This window comes from Melospiza georgiana, chromosome 3 (genome assembly GCF_028018845.1).
Source record: "Melospiza georgiana isolate bMelGeo1 chromosome 3, bMelGeo1.pri, whole genome shotgun sequence".
Lineage (NCBI taxonomy): Eukaryota > Metazoa > Chordata > Aves > Passeriformes > Passerellidae > Melospiza > Melospiza georgiana.
The window spans coordinates 80,797,343-80,819,706 of record NC_080432.1 but is presented as its reverse complement, the minus strand read 5'-3'; the positions used below and the strand labels follow the sequence as shown (position 1 = coordinate 80,819,706).

Sequence of the window (22,364 nt, the reverse complement as noted above, 5' to 3'; positions counted from 1 at the left end):
AGTTTTACATCTTTTAGCTGTTCAGCTGCAAGGGAGGAAGGGAGGAATGCAAGGAGATAGACTGATGTTTGTGTAGATGTTTTTATGTGTGAATTTCCTTTTGAGTTACTGATAACTGTACACACACACATAAGAACAGGCTCTGTATTAAAAGTCAACAGAAAATATCTCACAGACTTAAGGAAAGCCAGCATTTCCTCTCTAACATTCAAAATGGACCTCAGCAGCCTGGTTTTAGCTGTCACAAGTTCTGAGAAATTTAGAAGCACTGAGAGGGAGACACTAGCACCCTACTCATGCGGCAATCCCAACAAGGGGCCTGTTTTCCTTTTCTGCAGAAAGCACACGGGTTCTGGTTTGGTCTGTGCAGGAAAATCTGAAACTAAAGTGCCCCTTTCTTCAGTTAAGACGGCAGGGAATGCTGCTCCAGTTGACAGGAGTCCCCTCAGTGATAAAATATCCCTGTGTATGAGTCACAGGAAATTATAATCACTGCTTTCCAAGACTGCAGAACACAATGAGATTTCTGGGCTACAAACAGACTTCAATTATTCTTGAAAGACAGACAGACCCTCAAACTGACACAACTGGAGAAAATAAATATCCTTTTGTCTGCACTGCTGGTGGTAATTTCCCATTAGACAGGAAAGGGCTCCTTTGATGAATGAATATTGTCTACACTTCAGAAGAGGAGCTACTGTATATCTCCTAATAGCTCTTGCATGCTTGGGCTCAGCCTTGTGTGAGGCCCTTAAACCCCTTGGGTGCAATATGGTAGCGTTCATTAGCACGCTGCATTTTTTATTGCAGCACTTGAGAAAAGGATGGTGCATGTTAGCATAAATTGGAGCAACTTTCCTCACTCACCTTGAAGTTATGAGGCAAGATTGAGATATTTAGCAATCTGCCTTCTTGGGCTGCAGGTAGGCCTTTCCAGTCTAGAGGCTTCAGGAGAAACACTCACACTGGAGACAGATTTTCCATTTGTGATTATTCTTGTAATTTTAGCAGTTAATCACTCTTCTGTTTTGTATTTACTTTGTTTTTCTACAGTGGTAATTAAATCAAAACCAGAGTGTCACCCAGAACTACATTGAGCACTGTTTACAAAAGCCAAAGAATATCATGTTAGTGTCTTTTGTCTTTTTCAAAGACCACCAAGTCTCACATAATTGCCTTCTCACAGAAATATAATAACCATACTAACCATCCCTTTTGCAGCAGTGTCCCATTTCCACCTGTCACTTTTCCTGAGACAGGTCTTGGATTAAACTTGGCTTAGAGAAGCCCGTGTCTCCCCACAGAGTCCTTTCTGCTGCTGGTAGATCTCCTAGAAGACCTCTTCTGGAAATCAGCCACCACACCATGGATCGGTCGGGAATCAGGTGGGCTGTGAGAGAAGCATTTGGCCAATTGTTTTTAGCTGGGTGGAATTTATTTAGTCTTACACTTAAAAATTATTGGAAGGAAGAGAAGATCCTTAATCTCACAAATTATACTTTTAGAGTCACCACACAACTACTTGTGGTGTATACGCAGTGCTTAAGAAAAGGCTTTTATTAATTTATAGCAAAAAAACCTAACAACCTTGTTTAAATTTTTTGCTAATGTTTTTATTTGAGAGATTAAAAAACCCAAACAACAAAACTCCCAACATTAAGAAAAAGAAGCAGAAGAGCTACCGATGAGAGATGGTCTGGATTTGCCACTCAACAGTGGCACCAGTCTGCACACAAGCCAGCTGCAGGCAGAGATCCGGCAGAGACCAACATGGTTCTCAGAGACCGAATGCAATACAAGAAACAGCAAACCCAAGAGTCAGAAACAAAGGCCATAAAACCCCAACAACGCCCCATCTGAGTCTTACTTCCAATGAGAAACATAGGCAAACTAACGTTTTAGGCTCGTCCCGCATTGCAGATGGAAACTGCGCTTAAGTTTGTGGCATGGCAAAGGCTGCTAAGGAACTTGGCAGCACGGCCACGCTTCGCCACCGGGCTCTGGGCTGAGGAGGTGACATTTTGGCTTTGCCAGCCCGCTGAGTTACTATGGAGTCCTCAGTTTCATGGATGGTATTTTAAGGCAGGGGGGTAGCTGTGGGAAAAAAAAGAGCGCCACGACTTGCCTTGTAAGTATAAGAGGAAGCTAGAAGTCCAACAAGGATCATGGCCTCTTCAGTACTCCACAGCTACAGGTACAGCAACATTGAGTAGATAATGTACATAACATTACTTATAGACTCTACATGTAAAACGTTAACCAATTTATCATGGAAATCTGGTAACAAGCAACATTGCCGTATAAATTCACACTTTGAGAAAGGCTAAGTGTGGAAGCCTCCTTTGCAAGAGGATTTTCAGTCAGTTTTGTATAGAAAATATTAAAACGATGACAATTTGTTCTCTGAATCTCAATTGATTATTGGGTTAGTTTTCACAAATGAAGAAAGGTTCTCTTTAGAAAATGTGTGAATCTTCAGAGTATGAATTCACAATCTAAGTACTAAATAATTAAAAAAAAAAAAGTTTCAACTGTCAGGAAGTCTTAGTTGGCCACAATCTTTTAAAGCAGTAACAGCAATACAAGACATAGAAAAGCTTTTCCTGCAACACTTGTAAATGTAAAAGTATTCATGTTAAATGCAACAGAACTAATAAAGAACAAACTGCTGTAGAAGAGAGAAAGGAGAGACTAGCTATGCATTCAGCCATCTTCCTTACAGTTGAACTCCAGCTATTTCAAAACATATTGACTTCATAATTTGGAAAATGATGTCCCATAGGTAATTGGTCTGCATACTCCTATGAAATGTGATGCCCCAAATGGCATGACACCCCTTCTTGAAAAGTTTTTAATCTCATGTCCACCATTAGCTCCACAGTTTAAACAAAAAAACAACTATCCAAATGTAAAATGCTCTTTTGTTTTTTAATTACTAAATTAAGAAAGTTAAACAGTTTTAAAATGTAAACTTGTGAATAAACCATAACAAAATGTAATTAAGACTTTAAAATTTGCAACTCAGTATTAAAAACTCAATAGAAATAGAAAGGAATTTTTTTTGTGTTTTTTGGTTAAACGTAAGTAATTCAAGGCTGGTACAGACAACTGAAAAGGTAATACTTTGTTCTGTGCATCCCCCATGAAATGTAAAGAAGTGCATAGTAATTCCACTGGAGAACTTGCAGACACAGAGAAAGTAATTTCATTAGCAGTACAGGACACTCAACACACTTATTTTACAATGGAAAAATGTTACACATAAAACAGAAAAATCCTAGTTGCATGACCAACAGTTTAGCAGGGGGACATGGCTAAAATGCTATTATTTTAAGACCATCTGAATGTGGTTACACTGCTTAATAAATTTTTTTGAAACAATTCAGTATACATGTTTTGATACAAGAAGTCCTTGCAGTTTCAATTTTCCAGTTCAAACGGTGATGGTGTAGTTTTCTTGCTTTAAATATGTTCGTTTTAATTTCAAGAACAAATCATCACACACTTGTCAAACGTTGGAAACATTACTGTAAATACAGCACGTGATTCCTGAAAGAGCAAAGTTACAACCATCTACAGGTACATAATCATAAACAAAAAGTGCAATCCAATTTAAAAAAATCATGCTTGGCAAAAGCCAAAAATTAGATCACTGGCTTTCAGAATCCCACCAGTGTTTTCATGTCTGCAGTAAAATTATCGCTTTTTGGGTACAGCTGCAGCAGGAGTCATTCAATTCCAAATGAGCCTCCTCTGCAATAGCACCCATATACTGTATGTACAGGTATGTATATATATTATATATATTTTATATATAAAAAAGCAAAAACCCAAACACCTGTCCTGATTTTTTTATTTGTTAAAACATGAAAAAAAAAATGTTTTAGACAAAGAGGCCACTTCTGGAAAATAATACTTTTAGTTGAATCAGGAGAAGACTAGTTAAAATCACATAGGTTTTGCATTTTAAAAAAAGGAAAGCACTAGGATCAGTTATTGGCACTGAGTTACTATTTACAATGAACAGAGGTTTTGCAGTTTACATAACATCAATACAATGCAGTTTTGGAGTCTTTGATTAAGAAAAAACAAGTGTTTTTCTCCTTTTCATCCAGGACATTCAGATTATTAGGACAAGTGGTCGTAGGCAAGGGCTGTGGAAGTTCCCAGCTGCAGCCCCTCCTGTGCACTGCAGTGCTGGAAGATGTTGCACTCTGGAGAAGCCGATCACAGAGTTGGAAGGTGGAGAGCAGGTGGGACAGGGCTGAGAAATTCCTGGTAATTCATGACAGTGTCTGGAAACCAAGGATTTACAGGTTGTCACCAGGCTGGTACTGGGGTTCTGTTGCAGTGAAGTAGTCTTCAAGAAAACCCTGTAAATATTCAAAAGTTGGACGCTCCTCTGGGTCTTTTTTCCAGCAGTGAATCATAAGCTCATGCAAGGAGATGGGACAGTCCTGAGGACACGGCATCCGATAACCTCGTTCTACTTGCTCCAAGACTTCCCGGTTATTCATGCCTGTGAAGGGCAGACAAAGCCACAGTGAATTACAGGAAAATTAACCAAGTACAACTATATCTACAACACATGTGGTTTGCTCACTCATACTAATTTCTTTTGGTTAAGACAAGTAAAACACAACCACACTGATGTCCTATTTCAGCTCTTCAAACACTGCAAGGCAACCTGGATTATTTTCTTTCTCAGTAGAGGGTTTTTAGGATCAAGTGATGAGCAGAACACTGGTCCCATGGTTACCCTCTTAGCTTACTCACAATGGGCAGGATTTGGTGTTTTCCTTCTCTGACAGCAGGAACTGTGAAATGTACTATGTCATGTGCTTAAGGAAAACAAATGCATTGCAAAAAAAGTGGAAATTTCAAAATTCTAGAAATTAGGATGAATTTCTGAAACCCTCACCCTGAGCGTGGGCCTTTGTGAAAACATTCTATGAGGTCATGCTGCAGGGACTTCCAAGACAAACTGTGCTACTCCTGGCTCCCAGGGTTGTCCAGCAGACTGCCTTCAGTGTCAGCCCAGGAGCTCACTGCTGCTGACCTGCACTCCCTCCCTCTGTGTGGGTTAGTACAGTTTCTATCATAGTCGACTGCTCCCAAACTAAAACACAGCAAAGCCGCTCACAAGACAAGCCAAATGCCAAGCAAAACATCTCCACTAAAGAACCACAGCTCTCCCTCTCTCACTCAGAAGAAGAAAGTAAAAGTCGATTACCTTCACAGAATCATAGAAACATTTAGGTTGGAAAAGACCCTTCAGATCACTGAGTCCAATTGTTAACCTAACACTGCCAAGTCCACCACTGAGCCATGTCCTTACAGACTTTTAAATACCTCCAAGGATGGTGACTCATCTTGCTTGACTCTGAGAGTAAGGCCAGGCTCTTTGCTACTTTTTCTTTTCTTTGTAACCCCTTGATTCCTCTGCTGAAAAGCTGAAGTGCTTTTCACCACACATTAACTGCAAGTCACTCTAAGCTTAGTTTACACCTCTCTCCCAGTACTCTCTTTTTAACTGTACCAGAGGTAACAATGGCACCACAAGCATGCAGATGTGTTTCAGAACAAGCCTGCACACTGACTGCGGGCTTTGTGCTTGCCCTGCCCCAGTCCCCTGCTGAAAAATATCTGCAGAACTCATTCTCCTGACTTAGCAGGTCCTGCCAAGCAGCTCTGCAGGAGAACCAGCAGGGACACTTCAGTTTCTCCATGACTGAATCTAGAAACCAACACCCTGATGTTGCACTTTGTGTTAGCTTATCCTCTTCCTGGCTTCCTTGACACTGTCCTTTCCGGGGAAACCTCCACTTTGTTCTTGGCGGATGTTCTTTTGAGGAGTCTTGTCCCTCCTCCAGAAACCAAAACCTCGTATTTTTTGTAAACGTATTTGTGAGGAATAATTCAATCACCTTCTTCAATACAGATTCATTTATCCACTCTACACTTTGACTTGTAGAAATGTCTGGTTTTGGTTAGGATAGAGTTAACTTTCTTCCTAGTAGCTGGTACAATGTTGTGTTTTGATTTAGTATGAGAATAATGTTGGTAACACACTGATGTTTTAGTTTCTGATAAGTAGAGTTCATCCTACATCAAGGACTTTTCAGTTTCTCATGCTCTGCCAGTGAGGAGGTGCACAAGAAGCTGGGAGAAACTGTATTGTGCATAATTTGTTTTTCTTGGCTAATATGCCTCTCTTTTTTCATTTCCAATAAAATTATTATTATATTTTACTTTATTTCAGTTAATAAACTGTTATTATCTCAACCTCTTGGATATCAGCAGGAGGATATTACCCTGTCAAGATAAACAGAAAAAGTTTTACCTTTTTTTCTGCTTCTCCTCCCCATCTCACCTTTGGGGGGCCTGGGAGTGGGCAGTGGGAGTGAGCAAGTGTCTGTGTGGTATTTAAATTACCGGCTGGGATTAAGCCATGACAGGGAATAAAATCCTAACATTACATAGCATTTAGGCCAGTAACTTAGCTGTAACCTTGGATGTGGTCTTTAGTCTGTTTCCTCATGTCCTGGCTCTGTTTAATTATTAAGGATGCTTAGAAAAAACGATCTGTATCATTCAGCCTTTCTTGACCATCCACCTCTAGATTCTCATTTCACGTTAGGATTACAAAACCCCTCTTCCTCTTATCTTGTCAGGGTAATTTCCTCCTACTGATATCCATTTGCAGTGTCTGGGCAGGGATCATATTCCTATCCTGTCACTGTAAGCAGCCCTGGCATGGTTTCCTCACATGTTCTTTGTATTTATATTTAGGCTCTCAATTATCCATGTTGTGGTCACAGCGTGGTTCTGCTTTGCTTACTGCAGCACCTCCCATTTTCAAACACGAGCAGTACTTGGTTTAGTTTCATATGTGGGTTTTACTGCAAGCCAAGGGAAAGGAAAAGTAGGGCACTGTTTCTTTTGCTGCCTGTTGTGCACTGAGGAGCCTCTCCAGAAAACTGTCTCATACTCTTACAGGCCTCTCCTTAACCCTCCCTTTCACAGGGAAAATTGCAAAAAGAAAGGTTAGATTACTGATTTACAGTATTCCCTAACCTGCAGACCAACACTTCAACACTGGTTTCTTGTGTTTAATTTATCAGATGCATCTACCCACCATAGTTTTGTTGTTAGGTATTTATAAACTAGAAGCAAATGCTTTGAGTGGCTCCTAAAGTGGACCATAGTTATAGAGGACTAGCCCTGATGAAAACAGACTAATAAATAACAAGCCTCTGCAGACATCAGATTCTGCATAGAGTTAAGGTTCTCCTGTATTATTGACTCCACACTGATATTGTTAGGTCACAGAGGCTCACAACAAACCAGAACACACTGAAAAAATATTTGGATATTCCTCACTATCCAGCAGGAACATTTCCAGAGATATTTTACTTTTTCATTAGACTACAAAATACTACTGGTCTGTTAGGCACCACAAACCCAAGGCAGCATCAACCCAAACTTTCTGGACTTGCTGTTTTCAAGACACTACAAGAAAAAAAAAATGCACATTTTGTTTACGATGTGTTCTCAATATTAGTTTTATAAATTTGTGTTTTGAACAAAAATCTGCACCTTTTTTGTCCTTGTCTTTGAATCAGCTGAATTACCTGGTGTTTTGGGGTGAGAACTTCTGCTGTGCTTTGCTTCCCTTACATATTAAAGGCTGTGAAAATAATTGTTATAGGTAACTCATCTGTTTGTATGTAAATAACCACTAACAAACTGCATTCTTTGCTTTTACTTTGGCAGTACATCCTTAAGTACAACAGGGAGGGAAGCAACAGCAGCAGAAAAGCTCCTTCCCAACTGATTTGTTGTTGTAAGATATCAAATGTTTGGTATTTTTATCCAGTGCTTTACTTGGTGCTGCAAAGCACACTCTGAAACCTGATAACGAACTGTGTGCTGGAAGAAAAGCCCTGAGGAGACAGAAGGGGGAGGAAAAACATAAACAGCTCTTCACTTCCCTTTGTTTAACAAAAAGGTAGAAAAAAGAACATGAAAGAGACATTGCTGTCTGAAATCATAGTCATTTTTTGTCCCTGGAAAGTGAGTCAAGCCAGGTTTTTTCATCACAGTTTAATCCAGGAAAATGCCATTCTTTTCTTTTCTCCTTTCTCCTTTCCCCTTTCCCTTCCCCCACAGTAAACGCCAGTTATGAAACTAAAGCAAGTAATCCTCATGTTCCTCACTGGAATTCATACATCCAGCAAGGGCTGAAGTACCTAGGATTTGCTAAAGAAATTCTGTTAGTTTTGACATGAACTGCTAATTTAAAAACAGAGTTTCAAAGACTTTTATATCTAAATCAATTGGATTACTAGTCAGACTTATACAAATAGCAGTGCTTCAGGTATACATTTTACTTCTTAAATGGCCTATTTATGTTTACAAACCTATTCTATAGACTTACTTATCTCATCCTGCAAGTTTAGTGCTTCTCTTTTGATAGCTGGAGTCTGTCATATCTTCACTTCTAACATCATAGAGAGAATATCTGAGCAGTCTGTACAACTCCTCTCTCCTAATGAATGCCCTGGAGTTTCAACTCTTAATAAATAATAAATTACATTCTGCTTGCAGTGTGCTTCCAGACCCCTTAAAAGTTTATCCTAAAATCCTTAAATCTGTGAAATAAAATACTCAGCAATATTCTTTTGTTGGGTACAGCTCTTCCACCTGGGTTGGGGCAACACCTGGTATCAATCCAGGCTGGGGGACGAATAGAGCAAGAGCAGCCCTGCTGAGAAGGACCAGGGGGTGTTGGTGGATGAGGGGCTGGACATGAGCTGGCAGCACCTGCAGCCCAGAAAGCCAAAAGTGCCCCAGGCTGCATCCAAAGCAGATTGGCCAGCAGGGCAAGGGAGGGAATTCTGCCCCTCGGCTCTGCTCTGGTGAGACTCCACCCAGAGCTCTGCATCCACCTCTGGGTTCCCAGCACAGGAAGGACATGGACCTGTTGGAGCTAATCCAGAAAAGGGCCCTGAAATGAGAAATGGCTGAAAAAAATCGAGATTGTTCAGCCTGGAGAAGAGAAGTCTCCGGGGAAACCTTACTGTGGCCTTTCAGTACTTGAAGGGGGCCTGTTAGCAGAGCCTGTTGGGATAGGACAAGGGGTAATGGTTTTAAACTGAAGGAGACTAAATTTGGACTAGGTATAAGAAAGAAAGGTTTTTTACAATGAGGGTGGTGAAACACTGGAGTAGGTTGCCCAGAGTGGTCATGGATGTCCCATCCCTGGGAACATTCAGGTTCAGGCTGGACAGGGCTCTGAGTAACCTGAGATATCCCTGCTTATGGTAGGACTGGACTGGATGACCTTTAAGAGGTCTCTTCTCACCCAGACTATTCTATCATTGTAGAATTCTATGAAAAACCAGCTTGTGCTCATGAGGTTTCAAGAATTATGATTTGGCCAAGAAGAAAATATCCAATTCCCAAAAGATGGCTTTTCCATTAGCTTTTTATTCCCTGCAAAGACCAAAAATCAAATAACCTTCCACCATCCAGCTTTATTAGTGAAACCTTCAATAATCTCAGGATGCCACAGGATATGGCCACTCTAATGCTCAGTACAATAAAAATCTACTGCCCATATAGACTGGGGACAGAAATGCAATACTGCTTGGCTTTTCCTAGAAAAGTTGTAGGAACTTTAAGTTACAGTGACTTTAAGAGTTACAGTGACACAAAAAAAAAGATGTGGAGTTGAAGAAAACACTGGAAAGTACTTTGGTGTGCTCTTAGGAGCTTGATTAGATGGAGCACTGGAGCACAGCAGATGTGCAAATAGCATGGATCTGGGCAATGCTGCTCTTCCAGAAGACAGGAAACATTACTGTAACTAGGGAGTGTCCCTGCGTGCAAACTAATGAGCTATACAGATCACTCTGGGACTTGTGAACTCCAGTGAGGAGAGCAATTGTTTTAGGCTGTTTTACTCTTGCTTTCTTCTCTTAGACTGCAGTGGGTTGACCCTGGCTGGGTGCCAAGCACCCACCAAAGCCTCTCTCTCACTCCACAGCTGGACAGGGAAGAGAAAATATAACAAAATTATATTTGTTATAACTTCATGAGTTGAGATAAGGACTGGGATAGATCACTCGCCAAATAGTGTCATGGGCAAAACAGGCTAGAACTAGAGATATCCATTGAATTTATTGCTAACAAAATCAGAGCAGGATAACGAGAAGGAAAATAAGGCCTTAAAAACAGCTCTAGCTCCTCCCTCAGTGGTGCAGGGAGACAGGGAATGGCTGTTATGGTCAGCTCATCACTGGTTGTTTCTCGTGCAGCTCAGGGAGAGAAGAGTCCCTCCCCTGCTCCTGCATGGAGTCCTTACATGGGAGACAGTTCTCCATGAACTTCTTCAGCATGGGTCCACCCCATGGGCAACAGCCCTCCCCAGACTGCTGCAGTGGGTCACCCTTCCATGGTCTTTCAAGGGCAGGCTGCTCCAGCAGGGGCTCCTCTCTCCACGGGCCTCCACAAGGTCACAGCCTCTTCTCAGGCACCCCCCACCCTCCCACTGTGATAGCCTGGCCATGCAAACCCAATACTCAGACTGGGAATGATGCTCCTTCCAGACCCAATGCATGCTTTCAGACCAGTGATCAAACTACTGCAGTGCACAGAAGGGAACAGCAAAGCTGCTCCTAAGGGAAGACAACCTCTGAATGCTGTTCTTACTGAGTACAATGCCAACCAAGTTATTTCTGGGGAAAAGGAGGAACAAGTTTTAAAACTCTGGAAGTCATGCCACTTCACTTAGAAATTAAAGCCTGAAAACCCCCAACATCTCTTCATCCTCAAAGCTAGACTATCAATATCTGTTTTTTGCTTTGGCTTTATTTTCGAAAATAAGTTATTTCCTTGGTATAACAGATGAATAGATGCAACCTTGAGCTACAGCATTTGTGAGCAGAGCTTCCTTGCTTACAAATAAACCCACCTGACCTTATCTATCCTCTGTGGTGAGTACACCTCTTTCTTAACCTCTTATTTACCATCCCTGATGCTGTTACACCCACCCACCTGCTTATGCTGGCTCTCTGTTATGTACTTGGCCCCAGGTTGGGTGGCACATGCTCTCTGGCACTCGTGGCCCAGCTTCCCCCAGGGATGAGGAGGCTGAATCCAGCTGCCCAAAGACTGCAGGGCTGCTTGGAGCCCAGGCTCAGAGACCTGCCTGACCAGAGGCAGCAATGTGAGTAGCACCACAGCTGTCACACTAGAGTGAAAATGAAAATGCTCTTGGCGTGACAACTGCAGCAGAAATTACAAGGGGCAAGGTCAGAGGTACTTGTTTAGTACTTGTTTGGTATGGCTGATATTTCTCCCTATCCCAAAGGCAGCATGTTAAAAACCCACAGATTCTCCAGCTACTGCTAGGGAAGGGCATTTGTCAAAGAGAAAAGAAACTGATATTGAAAAAGATCCACTGAGCAGACTGTTTCTTGAGCTTGGCTCCTCCTCTGGCCCAGTCTATTTTACATTTCTCCACTGTAATACTGGAAATAGAGACTCTGTGTGAAAGTTGCTTAATTGAATTGGTTGCCTTGTGAAAAGGATAAAAAAGCATAAATTAGTTATTATAGTGGCTCATTATGATCACTGATAGAGAAACAGGCTTGGTTGAAGTATGAACATGAGGACACCTTCCAAAAAGTTGGTCTTGCTTGTGGGAGCTATAGAGTTTGGGGCAAGGCTTTATTGTGAACTCTAGACTGAACTTTATCTCCACCAGCAAAACCTTTACAGCTCATACATCTCACCAGAGCACCAGCCTCTCTTCCAAAATGGGGCATCAGGACAGGAACTGGTTGAAATCTGTAGGACAAAGAATGCCAAATTCTGTGCCACCCAGTCTGTTTCCCTGCTGTAAACTGCCTGCCCTCCCCCTCTGTCCTACTCATTGTGCTTCTCCCTCCTTCTACACAAGCTTAAAACAATGCCTGGTTCCAGACATGGGAAGGCATGAGGTATGGTGTCCTGCAGGCATGGGTACCACCCCAGGACTGGGATGTGTGCTGTAAATCATCTCCCCAGGCACTAAGAGCTTGTCAAGCAAGAGGGCAATCCCTTTGTCTGAGGGCTTCTCTCCACTTCTCCCAGCCTGCTACAAGCTGTAGGCAGGAACATCAGGACAACATGCCCACAACTATTTCAGAAACTGGATATTACAGCAGACAGACAGCTCCACGACCCTCTCTGTTTCAAAGCTGACACTTTTCAGTGTCACATCTTGGGTACCAAAGTGCTGGCAGTACCAACAGACTGCATTCTCTCACCTATGGGTTGTCCACTTGGGTGAAGAGGGCTGAGTCTTGCCTCTCAGGGTGACAGAAATCCTATTTTTCCTCCTTGTGCAAGCCATGCCATAATGACAAGAAAAGCCCTGTGGGTCCATCTGAACCCTACTGCCTATCTCAGACAGGGATGGGTATTCACAAAACTTTGTACTTCACAAGATCTTTCCTCTTCCCAGTGTGAAACAGGAGATTGATAGTCCTTTCTATGTCAGGGGAAAAGAGAGCCTTTTCTAAGGAGCTCAGGAGGCCTTTGTCACTCTGGGAAGTCCAAGCTCTCTTCTCAATCCACTTGCAAAGACAGATCCTCCTGAGAAGGCCCCAATTCCCCTCTACTGCTGCCTCAGCCTATAAAAACTTTCCCATTGAGGGTCTGGGAAGTGAGACTGGACTGAAATCTGTAAACACTTTGGATACTCAAATGTAAGATCCATGCTGCCCTTATGTAAAACTGGCAGAGAGGAGTGATGGTGACCATGAGAATTGTTAAGACCTCCTAGAAGAGCAACAGGGGAGTCCTGGTGGGAAGGAATGGCCCTGGCCTAGAGCCTGGGTAGGGTGCAACCAGGCAGGACACGACTGTCCAAAAAATTGCTGACTTAGTGAAATGTAACACACGAAAAATTGCTTCCAGCTACTTGGTGTCTTCCTAGTGCAGGTGGAGGAGAGTGAGCCAGAAGGACTTTTGGCATGTGAGGGCTTTATGTAGTGAGGGATGAAGGGGTAGGATGGTGCTGAAAGAGCAGAGATCCCACTGGTTCTCTTTGATGTGCTCAAGCTGCCATGTAATAAAACTGTCCAGAATTTCAGGACACAGCCCATGCCTGAGATTACTGTCATGGCTCCTACAAGAAGTTATATATTGCAGGCACTTAAATGCACATCCTGTGGACTCTTTCTCCTTTGGTGGGGGAAAGAAACATTTATGAAGTGCAGACATCCTCTGCAGCCATGGCCAACCCTGTGTTCAGCTACAGACTTGTGAGTAAACATAGGGTTTAAATGGTTGTTTTTGCATGGAATGGTATTTTCACCTTAACTCTGCCCTGGCTGGTGAGAGCCTCTGTGCACCCACTCTGCTGGCAGTGACTAGAGAATTCCTGCAGCCCAGTCAGGGACACTGCCCACCCTCTGGGAGCAACACTGAACCAACTAAAGTTTATACCTCTTTTTTATCTCTTTGACCTTTGCACAGCATGCAATGTCTCCTTAAACCTTCAATAAACCTGCAGAAATCATACACACCACTACCAGGAATCCTTCTGGCAGGAAGACTTTTGTGCTGACTGGTGACAGAGCTGCTCTGACTGGAGCCAACATCCCACATGGGGAAGTGCTGGGCAGAGGGACTCATCCATTCCACAGAAACATGCCATTATATTTTCTGCTACCTCATTCAGTTGTCACAGCCACACCTTTGCTAAGCTGCTCCCTGTTAAGGATTCCAGAGTTCACTGCTGATCATGAGATGCCCTCCAGTCCCCATATTCTCTCCTCAAATTTCAGCTACTGGCTGCTAGGTGCTAGCAAACTTGAAATTCCTGGTAAAAGTCTGGAAGATTAGTTTTGCTGAGTTCAGTCTTCTGAAGTAGTGTGAGACACAGGGTAAACTGAACTCCACCTTGATGCTTCTCCTGCTCAATTTGATATATGGATCTGACTGCTTGATCACAGCACAGATTGGAAAACTGAAACTGCTCTAGGGCATTTTCCATTAAATCAGCTGCAATGCACACAGCCAGACTGTTGAGTATTTAGATTTTTTTTTAAAAATAAAAGGACTAAAAAGGCAGCTAGAGGCATCTTGAAATACAGGGCATCCCCTGTTAATATCTGTGCTGATGAGAAAAAGAAGGAATTAAATTATTTTCCATGTAATGCATGGCTTTCACCTCACCCCTTTCCTCTTCACCTGAATGCCCACAATCTTCAGGGGGGCAACAAGAATAAAAAGCTCTTTCTGCATAGGCAGATCCAATCACTCCCTCCTACAAATCTTAATCCATTGGACAGTTGGCAGGGTTTCAACAAAGAGCCATGGGGCCTCCAGTTCCCCCATGCAGAGAATCTGGCCCTGCTGTGACCCTGCCATGAGCTCTGGTCTGCACATTACACAACTATTTTCTTCCCTTTCCATCCATCTCAAAAGCAAGGATTAAAATTTAAGAGTTTATGAAAAAGAGATTTGATAGTACCAGACATTCAGACAGTCATCAAACCTTGCAGTGAACCAGTCTGACAGAATAAACGGAGTGAGGCCTCTGTGGGAGCTTAACTATAGGTATCTTAAAGTAAATGCAATGCTGTGGAGAGCTATTTGCTCCAGAATGTAATAATTTTACACCATTTTCATTAGTTGTCTAGAAATTATATTAATTGAATTGAGCACAATTAAAACAGTAGAAATGAGTACATTGAATTGTCCCCTTGTCATTTTTATCACGACCATGGCAAAGCAGCTTTGAGTCAGAAATGTTTTCAAGTATACACAGAATTTACACATTATAGCCATTCTCCTTTGAGCTCAGTGAATATAAAACAACATTGCAGCTTAAACATATGGCCCATTCCCACTCCTTTTCCCAGGTGAAGCAGGACATTTTTCTTACCTGGGTATGGCACTCTCCCTTTTGTTACCAGCTCTGTCAGCAGGATCCCAAAGGACCACACGTCAGACTTTATTGTGAACCTTCCGTACAGCGCCGCTTCTGGTGCAGTCCATTTAATGGGGAACTTTGCACCTAAAGAGAGAATACATGAGTCTTAACCACAACAGAGACAGAACCAAAGCACCAGCTCACAGGTGACTCTTGGGTTCTGCAACACGTGCAGGTGGAAGGAGCTGCAGACAAATGTTACCCAACAGCTCCATAGAGTACAGTCAGAGAGGACAGGGGGCAGAATGTGTAGGGCATCAGGAAAGACTAAGCAGGGAGAGGGTCAGCTTGTCCCACATCACAAGAGAAGAATAAGATGTTTTAACACAAGTTTGAAGTTTTATAAAATGAAAAAAAAAAACCCACCCCAGTTTTAAAAACAAATAAGCTCATCCATTCCACAGATATAATAGAAATACCTTCTCCCAGAGTGTTTTAAATATTTGCAAATCAAATACAGTTACTACATAGAAGCAGAACTGAGATATACTGGATATGTACCTCCCAGTTTGCCTGCTCAAGCTGAGCAAAATGCAAACAAACAAACATGGTGAAAGCAAAAATTCAAAGCAAATCAAATATTTCATTAGAAACACACAAGGACTTTAAAATAATACTGCCATTTGAGTTGCTTGGAGTGCTTGATGTCAAGGCACGACTTTGGCCTGTGATTTATAACTTGACAGTGTACTTTAAGCTCCTGGCACTGCAAAGCCTGTAGTGCCTTAAATACGTGCAGCTCTAATGTGCTCATCCATCATCAGAGCTTGCAGGAGCCAGTTGCAGTAAGGATAGTGAGATAACAAACCTTTAAACACTGATTTATTTGCTTTTCCAATCACTGACTGTTTTCTTAGGAAAAATATTTTCAGTATGACTTTAAAGAAAAGTCTTGTGGTAATAATTAACTCACAGTATGTACAAAAAATATGCAGACATTTCCCTGGTGCCTTGTATTAACACACAGGCAAAAGAGTTGCATTGCTTACTGCTGATCCCTAGTGACAAACACTCTTGAGTTTGGAAACAGACTGACTTTGACTTCACATCACCCTCTCATAAAAGCTCCCTCTGCTTTCAGGAGGAGTGTGAAAGTGTAAGAACGTGGACAAATCACTCTCAGGGAGTGAACCTATGGCACTGTTTAGAGTTCCCTGCCAGCACTGTTCCACCATCACATCCAGGGCTCAATGTCCTGTATCTTCTGCCACACACCCCAGTCTGACGTGACTTAGAGTAAAAAGTACACATGGTAATCCTCATCTCCCTTCTTAGTAAAACTTCAATGCGCTAAAATTTTTTCTGCTCTACATGTAAATGGTCCTAAGAGAGACTAGTACTCTAGTACAAATACATTTTTTTTCCCAGGGAGTATTGCAGTTGATCAAATAAGTCCTGCTAAATAACTGGAAAATGTCCTGCTAAAGGATGAAAAAGATGCAAGAGAAAGTTTCAGATACCTAATGCCTGAAGTCAGGAACTTAAGACTAGTTAAGCATCAGCACATCACTGGCTAGATTTGCCAAGGTGCTGGAGGATTTTGGATGCCTGTTCACTTTTTAAAACCTGTCTCTTATGTATTTTCATTGGTTGACAGGTAAGCAGAACTAAAATTTGGGTGCTTGGCTCAGTCTCAACCTCCTTCACTTACACTTCTTTGTGTGACCAACCTTAGCTTACAAGACCCAAAGCCTTCATTTTTTCCTTTTTCCTTGGCTGTGCTGTGTGAGTCCTTTGCAGCAGAAGCTGCCATCACTTGAGCCTCTCTCCTGGTGCTGCTCCAGCAGCACCAGCAGCCACATGGGCTTGGCAACTGCTGCTCCAGCTGCCAGGAGGTCCTGGGGCTGTACAGCCCATGCCAATCCCTGGAAAAACTGCAAGCTGCATGTGGTCAGGCTGCCCAGGCCAGCAGGGCATGCCTTTAGATGGGCTGTGCAGGCAGCCCTGGATGGGAGGGCCAATGTTCCTCTGCTCTCTCCTACGTGCAGCCCAGATAGTACACACACCCCGTGCCAGCTGGATGAAGGAACAGCTCCAGGCTGGCCAGGAGCCTGAAGCCTTGGACCTTGGCTGGTGCTGGGTGAGATGGACATGTAGGGGCGTTTGATTGTTCACACGTTGCACACATTTTATTCCACAATTTTCTTTTTCTTTAATCAGCTGTGTTTGTCTGAGAAACTTAGAGAAATCTGCTCAATTCCCTTTTGCTTCAAACTCAGATCCAAAGGTAGCAACCACCTACAACTCATCTTTGGAGGAAGGAAATCTCTTCAGACTCTTTTGTGGCCAACTCCCCCAGTATTTTTGTCTTCCTCAACCTACTGCCAGTGTGTCACTGGGAGATGAGTATGTGGCATGTTGTCAAACCACAGGAAAATGAGAAGCAAGGTGAGTCCCCGAGAAGGGGGATCAATTCCAGGACATCCCTTTTCCTGAGAGCTAGAGCAGTACCATCCTCACTGGGGTGTGATGAGCACTGCTGGAAAGATGAATGGTCTGTGCTGAGGATTTTCCAACGACAGGACAGCTATTCATTACTCCTCTATGCTGCCCCTGCTGTGGATGATTCTCTGGCTAAAGCAACTAATACAAAAAATCACGTTCTGCAGTTTGTGCAGCATTTCCTGATAGATGACAGATTTGGAGTGCTAGATGGGGAGGGGAAAAATGCAATCTTGGCAGAGAGCTTGCTAGCAGAGCCCTGCTTCATGGTTTTCTGGCCCTGCAACACATGTTGGAGGCTGGATGGTTCAAGAGAGTCTGCGGTCCAGAATGGCAGAGCTGTCAGTGAAGGGAGAGCAGAGACCAGGGGGAACACACCAGGCTGGTCACCTGCAGGTACAGCACATGCCCTGCCCTCACATAAAGAGATCACACACAGCTTGTGTGAATGGCAGTGTGTGTGTTTGTCTGACAGGGATCCTCCAAAGTGCTGCCCCTCATTCAATGCCTGGAACTGGAAACAGACACAGTGCACTGCTGTGAAAGCACAAAATTCCCCAAATGTGTTGAGCACTGCCCTGAAGCCTCCTGCTTGCTGTAGCTCCATGGAGTGCTAGCACAGGCCAGATGCTCTGTGTGGCTCCTGATGGACACACAGTTCCTGTGCTTAACTCTCTTCCCAACACGCTGATTAAAACCCCCAATGCCTCTCTCTGCCCAGGCCTCAGAAGCTTATTAAACAAACTGACTTTGTGCTGCAAACAAATTACAGCATCAGATAAAAAGTGTATTACTGACAAGCATGTTAATAAATCTGATAAGCCAAATCACCCCAGCTGACAAGGCAGCCCATCTCCTGCTCTGAAGGCAGATTTTGTATCAGTGGGGGAGGGATTTCTCTCTTTTTGTTGCTGGAACATGTTTTATTACAAACTAGCACATGAGTAACCCCATGCATGGACACAAACAGCAGATTGCATTCATCAGGTCAGGATGACCTGTCTTTGCCCCAAAACAGGGTACTAATCTGCAGCTTTTATCTCAGTCCCTCTTTTTTTTTTTTTTTTTTTTCAGTTGTTACAGCCCGGGGAAAGCCTTTTTTGGGTTTCTGCACCGGCTCAGTCCTATTCTTGGGACCTCTGCCCAGGCATTCACACAGGTTATCTCCCAGGAGGATTTCCCTGGGAAAATCAATCCATGGTCCTGTTTTAATTCTTTGCTGGCTTTAAGCGGGTCATGTGACGAGAAGGAGCAGAGGGGGCTGGGATGATTGAGTGACCCTGAGATCCAACTCTCAGCATGGTTTCCTCTGAGGCAAGCGAAAATCCCTCAGAGCTTTGGTCTCTTTTCAGATCTAAATCTTGATGAAGTAGAAACCTCTGAAATTCATGCCCCAGAGCCACTGCCAGCTTGATAATGATCCTGTTTCTGGAAATGTTACAAAGCTGCTACCTCTTGTACCTTAAAACCAAACCAGTGGAGGACTCCGAGCTCTGTGACCCAAAACCTCGGGGCCCGCTCGGGTTAGCCATCAGGGAATGCAGTGTGGCATTGGATTGCTTCTGGGGCTGGAAAGGGAAAGCTGTAAAAGGTAAAAACGGAGTGCTGAAGCAAGCATGAAACAGGAAACGAGTCAGCCCCGGCAGGCGATGCTGAGTGCCGTGTGGGAGGGACCGCGCAATCACGCTTTTTGTGCTCTGAGAGCGAACGAACGTGGAATGACAAGCCTGGCAAACACCAGCCATGAGGAGCAGGCTGGGCAGGCGGACCCTTCCCAGGGAGCGGCTCTGAGCTCCCCTCTGGCTCTCTCCGGCAGCCCCCATTCCTTTCCCCTCCTTTCCCTCGCCCTTCCCCTGGCCCCGGCCGCAATCCTTCCCTCCCCGGGCAGGCAGAAGGCGCCTCTGCAGGAGCGGATCCCCACGGACCCGCTGGCTGAGAACCGGGAGCCCTCTCTGTTCTCTGTTCCCGCAGGTAAAGAGCGAGAACAAAGCCCTGGATGCTCCAGCCTGCACTGCAGTCACAAACAAACCAGCTCTGATTAGCTGGTGAACAAGTCTGCAAAGAGCCTGGAAGGGGAGGGGGGAAAATCCCTGCCTAGTTCTAGGAAATCAAACTAAGAAGCATCACTTGAAATCCCTGCCTATTTCTAGGAAATCAAACTTAAGAAGCATCACTTGTTTTTAAGCAGGGCAGGAAGGAGTTACTTCTAAGTGTTAAGGAGGCAAAAATGATCTGTGAGTTTACAAACACGTACTAGAGCTCCCAAAATAGCTCTGACTCGTCTGGAAGGCATCAGAAAGATCCTTATTGTTTCATGTGTGCTTAGAGTGGCACTACTGCAAGTGTTGCTGGTGTGTGCAGTAGAAACATGGCCTGGAAAACAACTCTGCACTTTTTATTTATTGAGAAAATTTTAAATTTGTATCAGCTGCGGCTGCTTAGAATAGTAACAACTCTAACCCAGTGACTCTGTGGAGCACTGGCACTCTCCACAAAAATGCCATGTCCTCGGCCAGAACTCCACATAACTGTGAACCCTATCAGTGCAAGGATAGCAGAACTTCGTGGGAAATCCTTTGCTGGTGGTGATGGCAAGTTTCTCTGTCCTGTAGGATACCAGGAGTTTTAAGTCTTCCCTTACAGGGCTGACACAAGCATCATCACCAATGGAAGGGAGCAACACTCCATGCCTGACGCTGTGTGTGGGGAAGATGTTGCAACAGCAACAGCCAAAAGAAGCAATGGGACAGGCTGCAATACAGTCCCCCAGTGTAGCCTTTGAAATGGGTGTCACCCCAAACAGGCATGTTTTTCCCCTTTGATTACTCACTTCCTCTAAAAGCAAGAGGAGCCAAATGCTCATTACAAGCCAAGAACTTTTTTTTTTTTTGTATTATTTAATGGCAGTGTATGGCTGCTAGTCACACACTTTAAATCATTAGTGGCATGACCATCTCTTTCCTTCTTGACAATTGCTGAGAAATGGCAGTGCAGACAACGAGCTGCTTTTTATTTACCTCTCATAAATCAGGAGCAGTCAGGCCTCCTTTGTTCAAACCCAAAAGAAAATAAACCGGGCAGTAAAACATTACCACCAGGCTAAGTAATACCCACACAGGTTCAGGAATCCTGCACTCTGGCCTGCTGGGGCTCAAAGCATCCCCATCTGTTTCCTTTCAAAATATTTAATCAGAGACAAAAGTGACAGTGGGGGAAGGGAGCAGGAGATCAAGCGAAGCTGGAGAAAACCACCTCTTCCCCACGCCAACAACGAGCTCTGTACTAACACACTTGAGCCAAAAGAAGGATGGCTGCTGAGAAGAGTGACCAGAGACTTTAATCTTCAGATTTTGCAAGGAAAAACATTTCCTTTCTCCCACAGGAGCTGCCAGTCTGGAGCGCTCCCTGTTCTCCTCCCCTCTGCTGGCCAAGCTTTCCTCCTGTGTCAAAATTCCCACTGAAGCAGTAGTCAGCTAGATAAACAGAGCAGTCCCCAGATGCATCCCCTTGGAGGCTGAAGTAATAGGTCATGGGAAACAAGCAGAGGCAACCATTTCCTCCTGATACTGTGGTCTCCAACAAGCATTGCTCAAACTGAAGCTTAACTAAACAAGCCAGAGCTGAATTCCAGTTGGAAAAAAAAAAATCCATTGGTGCATTAGAAACCATTTTTCTCTTGCAATAAATCAAAGGTCTTAACTCACCCTGGCTTGGAAGCCAGGTTAATTGCAATGAAATGTAAATTGAGTGTGTGCTACTTGGTTAAAAAAGAGCACCCCTTCCTACTCCTTAAGAAAGGGACAAAAAATATTAATGAAAGTAGTAAAACCTTTCTACTTGACACCTGTGGTTACAGCACTTTGGGTCTCTCTTTTAAGGAATTCTGTAGCTCTGAAGGATTTCAGCCTGACTCAGAGGTCAGGGGAAGGAATTACTGTCCGTTGCCCTCAAGCATGGGAAGGATGGATGACTTTTCCACACTGGCACAAGGAGATGAAGCCAGGCAAACATGACTCAGATCTCCAGATCATCAGCAATGCATTTTAAAAGCCAAACTAATTCTCCCTTCCCAGACACTTTTTCCTCAATACAAGCGATTTCTGCCATGAAAAAAGGACAGGAGACACCCACAATGCTCCCTCTCCCTGCCAGGCCTGGTGTTACACTTTTCCAAAAGTTTCTCCACCCCAAATCAAGTGATTTTTATTTAAAATTTAAAAATATAAACTTCTCCTCCATATCAGTCAGGTAGGTTTTCACAGCTTTTTTAACATGTGAAGGGAGCAAAACTATTCTGAGAGATTTAAACTGGGAGGCAAACAGGTCATCATAGGATTTCCTAGGGATCAGGAGCCTGCAGAGATTTGGCCAGAAGTAGGTCACATATTTGTCTATGAAAACAAATAATTAGTCATGTAAAACTATACATTGGGTGGTTTCCAAAGGGAACAAAAGACATGGCAGCAAACCAGGCAGAAGTGGAGATAATACAGGACACTGTTTCAAAGCCATTTTGCAGACTGCATCTGCCTGCCTTGTTCAGGGAAAACTCTTCTTGTTTTACACAGGGGAACAGCAAGCAGGCAGCTTTCTGTCTGCCAGAGCCTCTCCAGACACTCTTATTGCTCCAGAGAGAATGACACAAGACTATTTTTTTCTAGCAAGAAGCATTCCCACCCTCAGGCTGAAATCAATAGTAGTTAAGGCTCTGCATTAGTATCTGTCAGGGGTTCCTCAAGGACCTCACTGTCTGACTGTGAAGCAGGCACCTTTCAGGGTGGATGCAGCCTGTGCTCCACACCCTGTGATGGGTACTGCCCACAGCAGTTCAGAGGGCTGAGAGCAGCTTGAGAGCTGCTGCTGCTCCCAGGGCAGGGCAAGGCATGCTGGAAACTCTCTGGCTCCTTCTGTCAGCACTTAGAGAAAAAGT

General features: G+C 43.6%; 1 protein-coding gene across 5 annotated transcripts in view; it reads right to left on the bottom strand.

The window, feature by feature from the left end:
- Nucleotides 1-2,909: 2,909 nt before the first annotated feature.
- FYN (FYN proto-oncogene, Src family tyrosine kinase) overlaps nucleotides 2,910-22,364 on the bottom strand; it is a 137,036-nt gene continuing 117,581 nt past the window's right edge. For all 5 annotated transcript variants that reach the window (XM_058019761.1, XM_058019760.1, XM_058019764.1 and 2 more), the window contains 2 exons: nucleotides 14,945-15,076; nucleotides 2,910-4,519 (listed from right to left, as the gene is read on the bottom strand). In XM_058019761.1, the coding sequence (XP_057875744.1) occupies nucleotides 4,311-4,519; nucleotides 14,945-15,076 (341 nt within the window). In that variant the 3' untranslated portion in view covers nucleotides 2,910-4,310. The remainder of the gene's footprint in view (nucleotides 4,520-14,944; nucleotides 15,077-22,364) is intronic.